Genomic DNA, 15,119 nt, shown 5'->3' with positions numbered 1-15,119 from the left:
GGCGGAATCAGTCTATTTTGTTCTAGTTCACCGGCACGTTTAAGAGGCAGTTGCAAAGCATGAAGAGTCTGGCAGGGCAGGACACCCGATTTTTCTCTTCTGCAGTTCAGCAACACTTACAGGTCTTCTCCCTCCCCCAGCCTGTTAAAACAGTAAAAGGAGAAGCAGCAGATTGATGATCTCCTCTCTCTAGCCCTCTGCTCTCAGTATTATCCTTATTAGCACAGGAGCAGTGCAGCACATCTGATTGGCTCTGTGTGATTTTTTCCTCCTCTAGTCTGAGCTCTGCTTTACAGAGACTGCAAAAGACAGATACCAAGTCAAATTCAGGTACTTAAACTGCATACATTTCAATTAAAAAATATATACACTGAATAATGTATTACCAGTCTTATCAGCCCGGATGTCACACCACTTCCTCAAACTCATTCTACCCAAAACTGACCTCCTAATACACTGCTCAAGAAAATTAACCCCCCGGTCACATCAAGCCCGATTTTGAAATCGTGTAACTTACAGTAAAGTCGCACGATTTCAAAGATGGTGACTTGCCGATTTGAGATGCGATTTGCAAGACACCTGACACAAAGTGCACCAAAGGTAGTGCATGTACTACATTAGAAATCGGTGCGGCTCCGACCAAGTCAGAACCGCACCAATATGACCGCTCTAATAGCGGACAATAGGGTGCAACTTGGTATACGATTTGCAAATCGCACCTGATGTGACCGAGGTGTTAAGGAACACTTTGAGAACACATCAGAGCAGGGGCGGACTGACAACTCATGGGGCCCCCGGGCAATAGGGGATCATGGGGCCCCTGTGCCCTTTCCCAAACTCAGAAAAGCATATGAAAAAGGTACCAGGGGCATCTCATGGGGCCTCCTACTGACCCCGGGCAGTGCCCGGATTTCCAGATGGTCAGTCCGCCCCTGTATCAGATCTCAATGGGGAAAAATAATTACATTCATTTCAATTATCACCAAAACAGCTGAAACTGATAAACAACCCCCTCTGCTACTTAAGGCTCGGTTCACATATGTGCGGATGGTGTGGCTGCGGATCTGCATGAAAATCTGTGCAGAAGAATGCGGTTCTAGTTCTAAGGCTGGCCATACATTATACAATTATCTGCAGATTTTCTGCCCAATTTCCTTTAGATTTACCTTCAACTATGTAGTGCAAGGGCCTGCCTAATTGGATACAACTGAAAGTGTTGTTTAGGTTTGTCCTCCTATTATATGGTTTTTGGTAAATCTAAACCAAAAATCTGCAGATAATTGTATAATGTATGGCCAGCCTAATGGTACTCCGTCTGCACTGGAAAACGCAACCGTACTGGGAACTCAGGTTCCCGCGCGGGCTGCGTTTTCAAAAGAAGTGCAGGGACCTCTTCCCTGCGTGTCACGGGAGCCCATTCAAATGAATGAGCTCTCGTGCCCTCGCAAAACGCGGCCCGCACGGCTGCATATGTGTGAACCGGGAGTGACTGACCAGATCGATATCCCAGGAGTTTCATTGACTTGATGCTAGATTCTGATTACAAAGTGTTCCTTTCATTTTTTTGAGCTGTGTATTTTCTTCCCCTGACTTCTCTGTCAAGATTAACCCCTCACCTACAGGGCACTTATACCCCCTTCCTGCCCAGGCCAATTTCCAGCTCTCAGCGCTGTCACACTTTGAATGACAATTGAGCGGTCATGCAACACTGTACCCATATGAAATTTTTATCATTTTTTTGAGACAGATAGAGCTTTCTTTTGGTGGTATTTAATCACCTCTGGGATTTTTTCTTTTTTCTTAAACAAACCAAAAACCACAGAAAATTTTGAAAAAAAGTTTTTGTTATACAATTTTGTAAATAAGTGATTTTTCTCTTTCACTGATGTGCGCTAATGAGGCTGCAGTGATGGGCACTGATAGGCTGCACTGATGGACACTGATAGGTGGCACTGGTAGGTTGCACTGATGGGCATTGACAGGCATCACTGATGGGCACTGAAAGGCAGCACTGATACATGACACTGATATATGGCACTGATAGGCGGCACTGTTAGGCGGCACTGACTAGCAGCACTGTTAGGTGGCACTGATAGGTAGCACTGACTGGCACTGATGGGTGACATTGAAAGGCAGCTCAGATGGGCACTGATATGTGGCATTGATGTGGCACTGATGGGCACTGACAGGTGGCACTTCTGGGGCCACACTGATAATCAGGGCACACTGATCATCAGTGCCCTGATGATCAGTGTACATGTCCCCTCCGCGGAAAGCCGATTACCGGCTCTCCTCTCCTCTGTCAGCATGACAGCTCGAGATGAGAGAAATGCCGATAACCGGCATTTCCCTGTTTACATGTGATCAGCTGTGATTGGACATCTTCGGCTCTTTCCAAGGGACACAGCGCACCGGCAATCGCCGCGCTGCGCGCTCCCTGAGCCACGCGTGCGCAGTGAGAATGGTAGGATGTCATATGACATCCTATCAGAACGATAGAACCACCTTGCGCCCATCATTGTACTATAGGGCGGGCGGAAGGTGGTTAAAGGCACAACTATCAACCCGACCCAGCGTGCCAAGGTGCTAGGTGTAATCCTGGACTCTGAACTATCCTTTCGGCCCCACACCAATCACTGTCCTAAGCTTGCTGCCTGAAACTACGCAACAACTCCAAAATATGTCCCTTCCTAACCAATGATACCACCAAGCTCCTAGTCCACCGCCTGCTCATCTCACACCTTGACTACTGCAACTCCCTCCTCATTGGATTACTTTTACACAGGCTATCCCCTCTTCAGTCCATTGTGAATGCTGCTTCCAGGCTCATCCACCTTACCAACCGTTCAGTGTCTGCCACTCCGCTCCCTGCCAATCCCTCCACTGGCCTCCACTCAGTGTCCTCCATCCCTCTCTGCCAATCCCTCCACTGGCCTCCACTCAGTGTCCTCCATCCCTCTCTGCCAATCCCTCCACTGGCCTCCACTCAGTGTCCTCCACCCCTCTCTGCCAATCCCTCCACTGACCTCCACTCAGTGTCCTCCATCCCTCTCTGCCAATCCCTCCACTGGCCTCCACTCAGTGTCCTCCACCCCTCTCTGCCAATCCCTCCACTGGCCTCCACTCAGTGTCCTCCATCCCTCTCTGCCAATCCCTCCACTGGCCTCCACTCAGTGTCCTCAATCCCTCTCTGCCAATCCCTCCACTCAGTGTCCTCCATCCCTCTCTGCCAATCCCTCCACTGGCCTCCACTCAGTGTCCTCCATTCCTCTCTGCCAATCCCTCCATTGGCTTCCGCTCACCCAACGAATGCAATTCTAAATGCTAACAACTTACAAAGCCATGCACAACTTGGGCCCCAGCTACATCACCAACCTGGTCTCAATATACCAACCAGATAGTTCTCTTTGTTCCTCCCAAGACCTCCTGTGCTCCAGCTCCCTTGTCACCTCCAGGACTTCTCCCGAGTCTCTCCCATCCTATGGAAGTCCCTACCCCAATCTGTCCGATTCTCTCCTACCATGTCTACATTTAAACAATCCCTGAAAACCCATCTCTTCAAACAAGCCTTTCCTGCCCCCAATATCTGTACTTTATTTTCTCAATCAGCCCATCCCCCACAGTTATTACCTTTTGTATCAATTGATCCTCCCTTTTGGATTGTAAGCTGTAACGAGCAGGGCCCTCTGTATTCTCCTGTATTGAATTGTACTGTAATTGTACCGTCTGCCCTCACATTGTAAAGCGCTGCGCATACCGTTGGTGCTTTATAAGGCTGGCCATACATTATACAATTTTCTTGAGATTTTTGGTTTGGATTTGCCAAAAACCATATAATAATAGGAGGTCAAACCTAACAGCACTTTCGATTGTATCCAATCAGTCTCTTGCACTACATAGTTGAAGGTAAATCTAAAGGAAATCGGGCAGAAATTAGACAGAAAATTGTATAGTGTATGGCCAGCCTAAGGGCTTGTTCACACTTGACTTTTTTTCCAACTCTTGCCAAACTCCCCTATAGCGTTTGACAAGCGTTGGTCCGGCGTTTGCGGAGCGCTTTTAATGCTCCAAAAATGCTGTATGCGAGGTTTAGCGACGGTTGCCAAGTGTTAAAAACGCCCCAAAAACGCCTATAATGAGGTTTGAATGGTGTTAACGCTCTGCAAACGCCTCGCGTTTGTGGAGCAGCACCACAGACTTGAATAGCAGGCTTCAACTCCTCCTGACTCGACCAGAGGCGTCCGTTTTGCCGTGACGCTGACGCTCCCGTGTGAACAGCACTATGTGCTGCAATGTGCAGAATTTTCCAAGGCGTTTGGAAAACGGTAAAAACGCTTCCCAAACGCCTGTCTGCCGCTTGCTGACAAGGCTAGTGTGAACGTGGCCTAAATCCTGTATAATTATAATGAATACAAAACTGCATTTTTTTTAATTTATCTGCCTGGAGTACAACTTTGAATAAAATCTCTTTATTTATATACCTAAAAAAAAATAAAAAATGTTATTACCCCCCTTTAAAATGACATTTGTTTCCTTTCACCCCAGTGGGATGTCATTGTACATAATGTGACTGATAACATCTCTGCGAAGGTAAACATGTAATAACAGGGTGAGCAGGCCAGGAAGCCGGCTTACAGAATCTATACGTGAATCTACACAAACAGGATGTGCAAGGAAAAGTAAGGGAGGGAAGGTTTTTTTGGCCGGCAGAATTAACAGCGATACCGCCGGTGGCAGAGAAAGAATAATGATCAAACGGCTTCTGAAATGGCTGATGGAAAAAACAGGCCGATTAACTATGGAAAGTTGTACATTTCACTGGCTTCCTCTCAGCGTCAGGGAGGGTTCGGAAGATTTACAGCGCGCGTTTCCTACACATTTCCTGTATATCGCCAGCAGCGGTAAAAGCCAGAGGAGACCGGCGCGAGGAAATCAAACACCACATTCTCCAATAGGCTTGTGGGGCTTTGTGCTAAAAAAAAGTCGGTTTATACCTGTGTTTTGCATCAGCGCCATAGTAAGCATGCATATTACATGCATTGTGTGAAAAAACCCATTCATTACGAAAGGGCCGCAATACGCCAAAGATGCTGCATGCCACGCTTTTTTTTTTTTAGGGCTCATGTACACTGCAGCTGATAAACGGACGTTTAGGAGCTTTTCTGCGTTTTTTTTCAGTAGCCCCTGAACTCCCCCTAATGGTTTCCTATGTGTCCATGTACACATCGACGTTTACAGGCAGTTTTTGTTTACAGACGTTTACAGGCAGTTTTTGTTTACAGTCGTTTACAGGCATTTTTGTTTATAGCCGTTTACAGGCATTTTTTGTTTACAGACGTTTACAGGCCGTTTTTGTTTACAGACGTTTACAGGCCGTTTTTGTTTACAGACGTTTACAGGCAGTTTTTGTTTACAGCCGTTTACAGGCAGTTTTGTTTACAGCCGTTTACAGGCAGTTGTTTACAGACAATTACAGGCCATTTTTGTTTACAGCCGTTTACATGTAGTTTTTGTTTACAGCCGTTTACAGGCAGTTTTTGTTTACAGCCATTTACAGGCAGTTTTTGTTTACAGCCATTTACAGGCAGTTTTTGTTTACAGACGTTTACAGGCATTTTTTGTTTAGAGCCGTTTACAGGCAGTTTTTGTTTACGGCCGTTTACAGGCAGTTTTTGTTTACGGCCGTTTACAGGCAGTTTTTGTTTACGGCCGTTTACAGGCAGTTTTTGTTTACGGCCGTTTACAGGCAGTTTTTGTTTACGGCCGTTTACAGGCAGTTTTTGTTTACGGCCGTTTACAGGCAGTTTTTGTTTACGGCCGTTTACAGGCAGTTTTTGTTTACGGCCGTTTACATGCAGTTTTTGTTTACAGACGTTTACAGGCAGTTTTTGTTTACAGCCGTTTACAGGCAGTTTTTGTTTACAGGCAGTTTTTGTTTACAGCCGTTTACAGGCAGTTTTTGTTTACAGCCATTTACAGGCAGTTTTTATTTACAGACGTTTACAGGCAGTTTTTGTTTACAGCCGTTTACAGGCAGTTTTTGTTTACAGCCATTTACAGGCAGTTTTTATTTACAGCCATTTACAGGCAGTTTTTATTTACAGCCGTTTACAGGCAGTTTTTGTTTACAGCCATTTACAGGCAGTTTTTGTTTACAGCCGTTTACAGGCAGTTTTTGTTTACAGTCGTCTTTTTTTAACACCCCAAGCGTTCAGGAGTAGATTTTATCAGCATTTCAAATGCAAAACACGTGTAAACGTGGCTAACCGTGTTTAGAAGCATTTTTTTAACTGTTCTATGTCCAGATGCTGTCCAGAAACACATAAATAATATGAAAAAATAAAATAAAATTTTTTTTGCAAAATTAAAATTTTTGGTTATAAACTAAATTTGGGTTATTTTATATCACTGAAAAGATAACTGAATACATTTTGCCCAAAATTTATGAAGATTATTAATTTACAAAATTTTAGAAGAAACACTTTTTTTTAAAAATTTTTGGACATTTTCATTTATATAGCAGAAAAAAAATACAAATCAGAGTGGTGAATAAATACCACCAAAATAAGGTTTTATCTGTCTCAAGAAAATACTAAAAAATTCATATTGGACAGTGTTGCATGACCGCGCAATTGTCATTCAAAGTGAGAGAGCGCTGAAAGCTGAAAATTGGCCTGGACAGGAAGGGGGTGAAAGTGTCCGGATATGAAGTGGTTAAACCTGCTCCCACCCCAATTCTAATTCCTATACTAACTGCCCTGTAGAGGAAAGATGTGTATACTTACCTATTCTAAAGGCGCTCCAGTCCGGTCATGTGATCGGCTCCCAGCATCGGCTTTAGGGGAGAGGAGGGACTGTGGACAACGAATGCCTAAGCCTATGGGTGACATAGCTGCCCAGGCATTGGAGGTGTTGTCACTGTTCTCTTCTCTACCCTGAAGCCAGCACTGGGAGCCAGTCACATGACTGAGCCAGAGTGCCCTTAGAATAGGTAAGTATAGACATTTCCTCTACAGGCTAGTCGGTATAGGTGTAACGGAACCGACCCAGACTGCACTTGGGTACTTCCGTTAGAATACCGCTTCCCCATCCGAACACCGACAACAGACACCACAGCCGACCATACAAGACTAGACGACACCAATCATGAAGTAAACCAGGAGGTAGACTAGTTTATTTGAACACAGATACAAGATATATACACTCAGGGGGCAATCCCCCCTCCCTGCATAATGACACAGGGCGGGCAATCTACATTTAGTAACAAGAGACACACAGGTATTCAAACTTCACAGCAGCGGACAGTCCCATCAGGGGGGAGGGCTGCTGGAGACACCCACACCAAGCCAATACACATAAACACATACATCCCATAATAGTTTGCTCTCAAGCAAGACAAACAATTGAACAATGGGATGCAGCCACACAACAACACCAAACAATCCACAACCCCCACCCCACCTATCTCCTAGACATGTCTACACAATATTAGGACAGATCACCCTGTACCCCTAACAGGCACAGGGTGAGTTACCCATAAGAGGGATATGGGGAGCTGAGACAGGGGTCTCCCCACCTCTCCATAGTGAGCTGGGTTCCATGGGCCCCCCACCCAAAGTGACTCCCGTCACAATAGATATGTCACCTTTTCATTTTTTTGGGGAAAAGTTTTTTTCTATACTCATTTCAGATCAGCCACTCAGAACGTCCGAAGCATGGCAGCCAGTAAACTGGCATCTTCACAAGAACGGCAAGCAATGAGAAGCCTAAATACGGTACTCCTGTAAAGTGCAGAGGAATATCTGACTAGTAAACTAAGATAGTGACCCACCTTATAGACTTCTGGATGCAGGCCTTGCAGAAGCGGTGTCCGCAGGGTGTCTGCAGCGGCTCCCGCAGCGCCATAAGGCAGATGGGACACTCATACTTGCTCTCCAGTGGGGGGTCAAAATCCACGTCGTAGCCTTGAGTCTCCTCCATGACCAGGCTGGAAGGGTTTCCGCTGGGGGTTTCCACGGACGGGCTGATGACATCATCCTTGGTGTTCAAGCAGCAAGCTGCCATAGCTGCACAGCAGGCGTCGTCGGAGTCGAGCGCCTCGAAGCTGGTCCTGGAGTTCACTAGACTCATAGTAGTAAGACAGTTGGGAGCCTCGCCACCATCTGAGAGAAGAAAAACATAAAATCTAATGAACGGACAATCTTCAAAATGTATTATTTACCCTGAAAGCCTTTATTACTGCAATCTAAACACCATTGCATTTGCTGTGCGTACTTGTACATTATGTCAGGAGCCCAACCCCCACCCAGCAGATTCTGGTTCTGCTTTAAAGCAGTTTAACCTCCCTAGCGGTCTGATTATGTCCATATTTCTGTGCTCAAAGCGGTACATTTTTTGCATGGAAATATGTAATTTTTTTATTGTAGGCCTGTAATTTTTAGGAATAACTCACTGAAATCTGTCCGAACAAGAGTCTAGTAAGCATCCCGGGGATGATAAAATTTGAAACACGAAATCAGAAATTATAATTTAATAAATAATCATAAAAAATAATAATATAATAATAATACATTTAATTCAATAATATAATCAAACCAAAAACACTGAAATTTGAAATATAGCGCCAAGTTCGCACATCACTGAGCAAAGTCGCAGAATCGTTATCAGTGTCTGATGAGGAATTTCCCCCACGAATCATTATCACTCAATTCTGCAAGTGGTTCTGATTTACTATCGCTGTTCTCTAGCCGGTCTAAAACCGCTTTTGACCTAAAGGGACGCTTTTTGGACGCCATGGACGTTTCTCAGTTTCCAGGCAGAAAGAACAGTACAAATGCAGGCAGGGCGCCGGACAAAGCACTCGGGACAAAATGTATGTGAAATGGTTTGATACAGGAATGTTATACTATGTGATTTTAGTGAATTTAGTGAATGTCACTTTTACAACTTTCAAATTTCCCGCCAGTTCTGTCCTCGTACGTCCCGACGTCGCAGGGAACGGAACCCAGAAGACAGATGCCGGCATCGGCCGGAGGACATTGCCGGGGACACTGCAGGGGGGACATCGCGGGAGCGCAGGACAAGGTAAGAGAAGAGATCCCGGAGCAGCGCTGCAGTGTATTCTCGGGGTTACCGCTTGTGGTACTGAAACTTTACCCCGAGCTACACTCGGGAATACCGCCAAGGGGGTTAAATGTATACCAAAATCCCAAGAAGTGTTATTAGCCCTGCCTGAGTTCTCCCCTGCTGCATAACAGAACACCTCCACCTTATGTTATTGAGGAGAGGGGGAGGTGTTCTGTAGCCCAGCAGGGGGAACTGGGAAGGGCTGGTGATGCTGGTTGGCATTTCAGTGCAGGAAAGACACTGTGTTGTGGATTTCTGGCAGGTCCGATATTTTTCTATACTTGCAGCAATTTTTAGAGAGATATAACATTCAGTTTCAGCCAAGGTTCAGACTACAGCGGTGCGTAAAATCCCATGTGATTCACACAGGAACCGCACTGCATTCCTTACAAATCACATGCAATTTGTGTGCAGTGCGATTAGAGCCGTACATTTTGTATGGCTCTATTCACACCGCACCAAAAACGTGCAGAACCCTTTTTTGGATCCGCACTAGAATCGGATCGCAAAGGTATTCACACCTATACGATCCAATTCTGCACATTGCATCTCGTTTTGCGGACCAATGTCTGGGTGTTGTTAACATACACACCTGCAGCGGTTCGCATGAACGGGGTGCGATTGTGATGCGGAATTCGCACTGAAAACGCTGCGAATTCCGCACCGCATCAGTGTGAACCCGGGCTTACTGAAACATTTGTTTTTTGCATTTCACTTTTAAAGTACACTTACACTCTGAGCAATCCTGAAGTTAGAAAACCTTCCGTGTGAAGATCCCCATACATTTACTTACATGAATTCTGTGACACGTAGTCACTATGCCCTGTGAATAGGCACTGCCGTGTCACACATTTCACGGAGCCTGCCTTCCTAGGATGAGAGGAGGAGTTTCAGGAGGCGGAGTCAGTACAGGAATCAATGCTTGCAAGCAGCAAGGTACCATGGGATATAACGATGGAGAGCAGACAGGCAGCACATCATGAAAGGAGACATATTGGATTGTCATATAGAACTAGTGTTTGTATTGCTATTACAATGCTGATGTTATACAATGAAAGTGACCACAGGATTCTTCTGCCTAAAACAGGTCAGGAACGCGCACTGCATTATGGGATGCAAAAGGTGAAACACCACGGCTCCAAGGACACTATGTGGAAGCCCCTGATATGCTCAAGAGTATTAAAGCTGAAATCCAACAAACATTGTCTCAAAACAAACTCAAGTGCTGCGTAATCTTCCCTGAATCTTGGTGTACTTTGTGTATTTCTTCCAGATCTGTGCAGTAACACCATGCTAGACGTTCCCTCTGTAATAAAGACTGCTCTCTGCTGCTCTCTCCTTCTGCAGGGTGACTGGTCTTGTTACCGCCCCCTCCTGTAATTTTCTGCAGAAAGTCTTTAGCGGGTGGGTCCTCCTGGCAGGACAAGTTCGCCCAGTGCTCAGGGCGAAGATGGCGAATTGTCCCGCCCTCTCGTTAGGTGGAGTCCCAAGTAGAGTCCCCCATTACATCAGGTGTCCCCAATAGATTCCCACTTTAATTTAGGTGTCCCCAATAGATTCTCCCTTTGCATAAGGTGTCCCCAGTAGAGTCCCCCATTACATCAGGTGTCCCCAATAGATTCCCCCTTTAATTTAGGTGTCCCCAATAGATTCCCACTTTAATTTAGGTGTCCCCAATAGATTCTCCCTTTGCATAAGGTGTCCCCAATAGAGTTCCCAATTACATCAAGTGTCCCCAATAGATTCCCGCTTTAATTTAGGTGTCCCCGATAGATTCCCCCTTTAATTTAGGTGTCCTCAATAGATTCCCCCTTTGCATCAGGTGTCCCCAGTAGAGTCCCTCATTACATCAGGTGTCCCCAGTAGAGTCCCCCATTACATCAGGTGTCCCCAGTAGAGTCCTCCATTACATCAGGTGTCCCCAGTAGAGTCCTCCATTACATCAGGTGTCCCCAGTAAAGTCCCCCATTACATCAGGTGTCCCCAGTAGAGTCCCCCATTACATCAGGTGTCCCCAGTAGAGTCCCCCTTTACATCAGGTGTCCCCAGTAGAGTCCCCTATTACAACAGGTGTCCTGAGTTTTTACCCCCCCTCTTTTCCCCCTTGTACTGGCAGATGGGTACTCACTCACAGCGTCTCCTTCCTCTCTTCAATCATGTAACATGTCACACGTAACATGTCATGTAACATGTCACGGGGGGAGGATACCGCCTGCCCTCCTTCAGCAGCAACCTGGTGCTGAGACTGAGGACAGCTCTCACTTTCCGTGCTGGCTCTTTTCTGCCCCATGCAGGCTGAATGGAGGAGAAAACCGTTCCCTCCAGCAGCAGCTATTGACCGCTGCTCCTTCTGACAGGAGTAACACTGCAGTCACTCCTGTCAGTAAAGAGTGGGACAAGCAGCCAACTCACCCTTTCAACACAGCATCCGGGGCAGGTGCCCACTCAGCCCCCCTCCCCTTGTCATGGCCCTAGTCACTGCTATTCTTACAAAGTCATATCTGGGTTTGTAAGCAAATTTATTGCATGCAAAGTGGTCTTATATACTTTTTTGTTTATAGAAGATTATAAGAAGAATTATTACAGAAGATATTAGAGATTGTAGAAGAATATTAGAAGTATGTATGCAGAGTTCAACATTAAGAAAGACCTTTAGCCTACTTCATATATTGTTAATGTACACAGCCATTGCAGGAGGTTTATAATGCACATTCTATGGCATTACTGCTGCGTGTTTAAGTCGCCTCTTCCAGTTTAAATGCATTTAAAACTGTGCCATAAAAAGGGAATGCAAGTGGTTTTGAATGATTTTATTAAATGTGCAAAAGATCAGCTAAGAACTAAAGAATGTTGTCAATGTATGTTTAAATTGTAAAACACTTTGTTACTGTGTATGACTTAGTAAAAGCGGTACATAGGAGCAGACACGAGGAGACACATATCTGCTCATTGCATATTCAGGCTCTTCCTCCTGCTTTGTGGTGTCACATAATGATGGTGTACCTTCTGGAAGTCTCTTAGATTGTAAGCTCCAAGGATCAGGCCCTCCTAACCCTCTTGTATTGAACTGTATTGTTGCTGTATTGTCTCCCGTTATATTGTACAGCGCTGAGCAAACTGTTAGCGCCATATAAATCCTGTATAATAATAATAATAATTCCTAGATTGTAAGCTCCAAAGAGCAGGGCCCTCGATCCCCTCATGTTTTGCATTGTATTGGTATTGTTCTGTCACATGTTCTGTCCCCCTTTGTAATGTACAGCGCTGAGCGAACTATTGGCGCTTTATAAATACTGTATAATAATAATAATAATGAGATCAAATACACACCAAACACAATATTAACCATTTCTATACCGTGCAATTTTACACCTTCCTGCCCAGGCCATTTTTCAGGTTTCAGCGCTCTCACACTTTGAATGACAATTGCGCGGTCATGCAACATTGTACCCAAACTAAAATTTTTATCATTTTCTTCACACAACTAGATTTCTTTTGGTGGTATTTAATAATTGCCGGGGTTTTTATTTTTTGCTAAATTAACAAAAAAAGACAGAAAATTTTGAAAAAAAACCCCACGTTTTTCTTTTTTCTGTTATAAAAGTTTGCAAATAAATAATTGTTCTTCATAAATTTAGGCCGAGATGTATTCTGCTACATGTCTTTGGTGAAAATAACCCAAATTAGGATGTATTATTTAGTTTGTAGGAAAGTTATAGAGTTCACAAACTATGGTATAGATCTGAATATTGATCAATCCTGAAGTACTGACAGCCAATCTAATTTCTTGAGGTCCAAGAATGTCAGAACAGTACAGATATCCCCCAAATGACCCCTTTTTGCAGAGTAGACAGTCTGATGTACTTCATAAGAGGCATGGGGAGTTTTTTGAAGTTGTATTTTTTTTGTCATAATTTTTTGGAAACTGAAAAAATAAAAAAAATTATTTTCACTATTTTTTTTTTACATACTGTCACCAGTGCAGTACAGCGTCATCATATAACTGGCATGGCGGTGAACAGGGACACTGACTGGTGACAGTGTGAAAAAAAAAATAAGTTTTTTTTCTTTTTTTTATTATTTTAAATTTTTTATTAAATTTTTTTCTTTTTTTTAAGATGTTTTTTTCATATTTCACTATATCCAAAATAGTACAATGTTACCATAGTAACATTGTACTACTTTGGGGAAGTGATCAGTATTTTTTTTTTTTTTTACACAATTTGCTTATAGCAAAGAATTACTTTGCTATAAGCAAGCATTTACCTGAATGACATCGATTCATTCAGAGTTTTTTTTTTTTTTTTTTGTGCTTAGCTGTGATTTGGCCACAGCTAATCACATGACATGTGCATGTGATTAGCTGTGACCATTCACAGCTAGACACTAGTATACAATGGATGGCATGAATGAAGCCATCCATTGTATACAACGGTCATGTGACCTGCTGTGATTGGTCACAGCAGGTCACATGGTACTGGCAACAGGGCCGATACTCAGATCTGTCATCGGCCGTGTGCGAGGTACACGACCGGTGACAGATCGCGCCGTTGCGCGGCTCTGCAAGTGCAAAAACTGCGCATGTGCGGGAGTACGCAAATGGCGGCCTCCCAGAAAGCTAGTGCAGTTTTCCGGCTGCCATACGGCTATTGGCCGGGCGTCAGATGGTTAAATAATAATCCCCCTGCGCTTCGAATGGACATGTGATAACTTCAGAAGCTGCTGACACCCAATCCTATACCTCTAGGTGCATGAACTCAAAATAATGAAATTGGTAGCGCTATGATATACAACATAAACACATAAGCGAATATATAAACAACTTCAGGACCAAGTTGGCGAATTCACGATTATCCACGATTTTGTGGCACATACCAGTATGTCTTAGATCCCTGGAGGATCTGTTCACTATTTATCATCTATTACTGTATGTTTATATATTTGCGTATGTGTTTATGTTGTATATCATAGCACTACACCAATTTAATTATTTTGGCACCAAAAACAATGCACTCCTTATATGGCTTATATCTTATCTCCACAGTTGTTAACCTCCCTGGCGGTATGATTATTTCCAATTTTTTGTGCTCAAAGCGGTACATTTTTTTGCATGGAAATATGTAGTTTTTTTTATTGTCGGCCTGTAATTTTTAGGAATAACTCACTGAAATCTGTCCGAACAAGAGTCTAGTAAACATCCCGGGTATGATAAAACTTGAAACACGAAATCAAATTATAACTTAATAAGTAATCATAAAAAATAATAATATAATAATAATAAATTTAATTCAATAATATAATCAAACCAAAAACACTGAAATTTGAAATACAGAGGCAAATTTGCACATCACTGAGCAAAGTCGCAGAATTGTTTTCAGTGTCTGATGACGAATTTCCCCTACAAATCATTATCACTTAATTCTGCAAGTGGTTCTGATTTACTATCGCTGTTCTCTAGCTGATCTAAACCAGCTTTTGACGTAAAGGGGCGCTTTTTGGACGCCATGGACTTTTCTCAGTTTCCAGGCAGAAAGAACAGTCAAAATGCAGGCAGGGCGCAGGACAAAGCACTCGGGACAAAATGTATGTGAAATGGTTTGAAACAGCAATGTTTTACTATATAATAATCATTTTTAAAAAAATGACATTTTTTTAAAATTTCAAATTTCCCTCCATCACAGGGACCGAAACACGGAAGCCGGATGCTGGCATCGGACGGAGGAGATGGCCGGGGACGCTGCAGGGGACACATCGTGGGAGCGAAGGACAAGGTAAGTGCTGCAGGGACTCCCTATGCAGCGCCGCATGGTAAGCCCGAGTGTAGCTCAGGGTTACCGCTCTTGGTACTCAAATTGTACCCCGAGCTACACTCGGGAATACCACCAGGGAGGTTAATAGGGAGGTTGTATACAGAAGGAGTAGAATACAGAGCTCCACGTGGTGGCTAATTTTTCACATTTCTATATTTAAAAGATAAGTTGACTATTAGTTTA

At 44.0% G+C, this 15,119-nt stretch overlaps 1 protein-coding gene across 1 annotated transcript in view; it reads right to left on the bottom strand.

Moving 5' to 3' along the window:
• Positions 1–15,119, bottom strand: part of TRAF6 (TNF receptor associated factor 6) — a 66,977-nt gene that overhangs the window by 28,185 nt on the left and 23,673 nt on the right. The window contains exon 2 of the mRNA XM_089677340.1: positions 7,832–8,162. Coding sequence (XP_089533466.1) covers positions 7,832–8,130 — 299 coding nt within the window. The 5' untranslated portion in view covers positions 8,131–8,162. The remainder of the gene's footprint in view (positions 1–7,831; positions 8,163–15,119) is intronic.

This window comes from Staurois parvus, unplaced genomic scaffold, assembly GCF_062004578.1.
Source record: "Staurois parvus isolate SC_StPar_1 unplaced genomic scaffold, SC_StPar_1.0 ptg000184l, whole genome shotgun sequence".
NCBI lineage: Eukaryota > Metazoa > Chordata > Amphibia > Anura > Ranidae > Staurois > Staurois parvus.
This window is presented reverse-complemented; position numbering and strand designations above follow the sequence as displayed.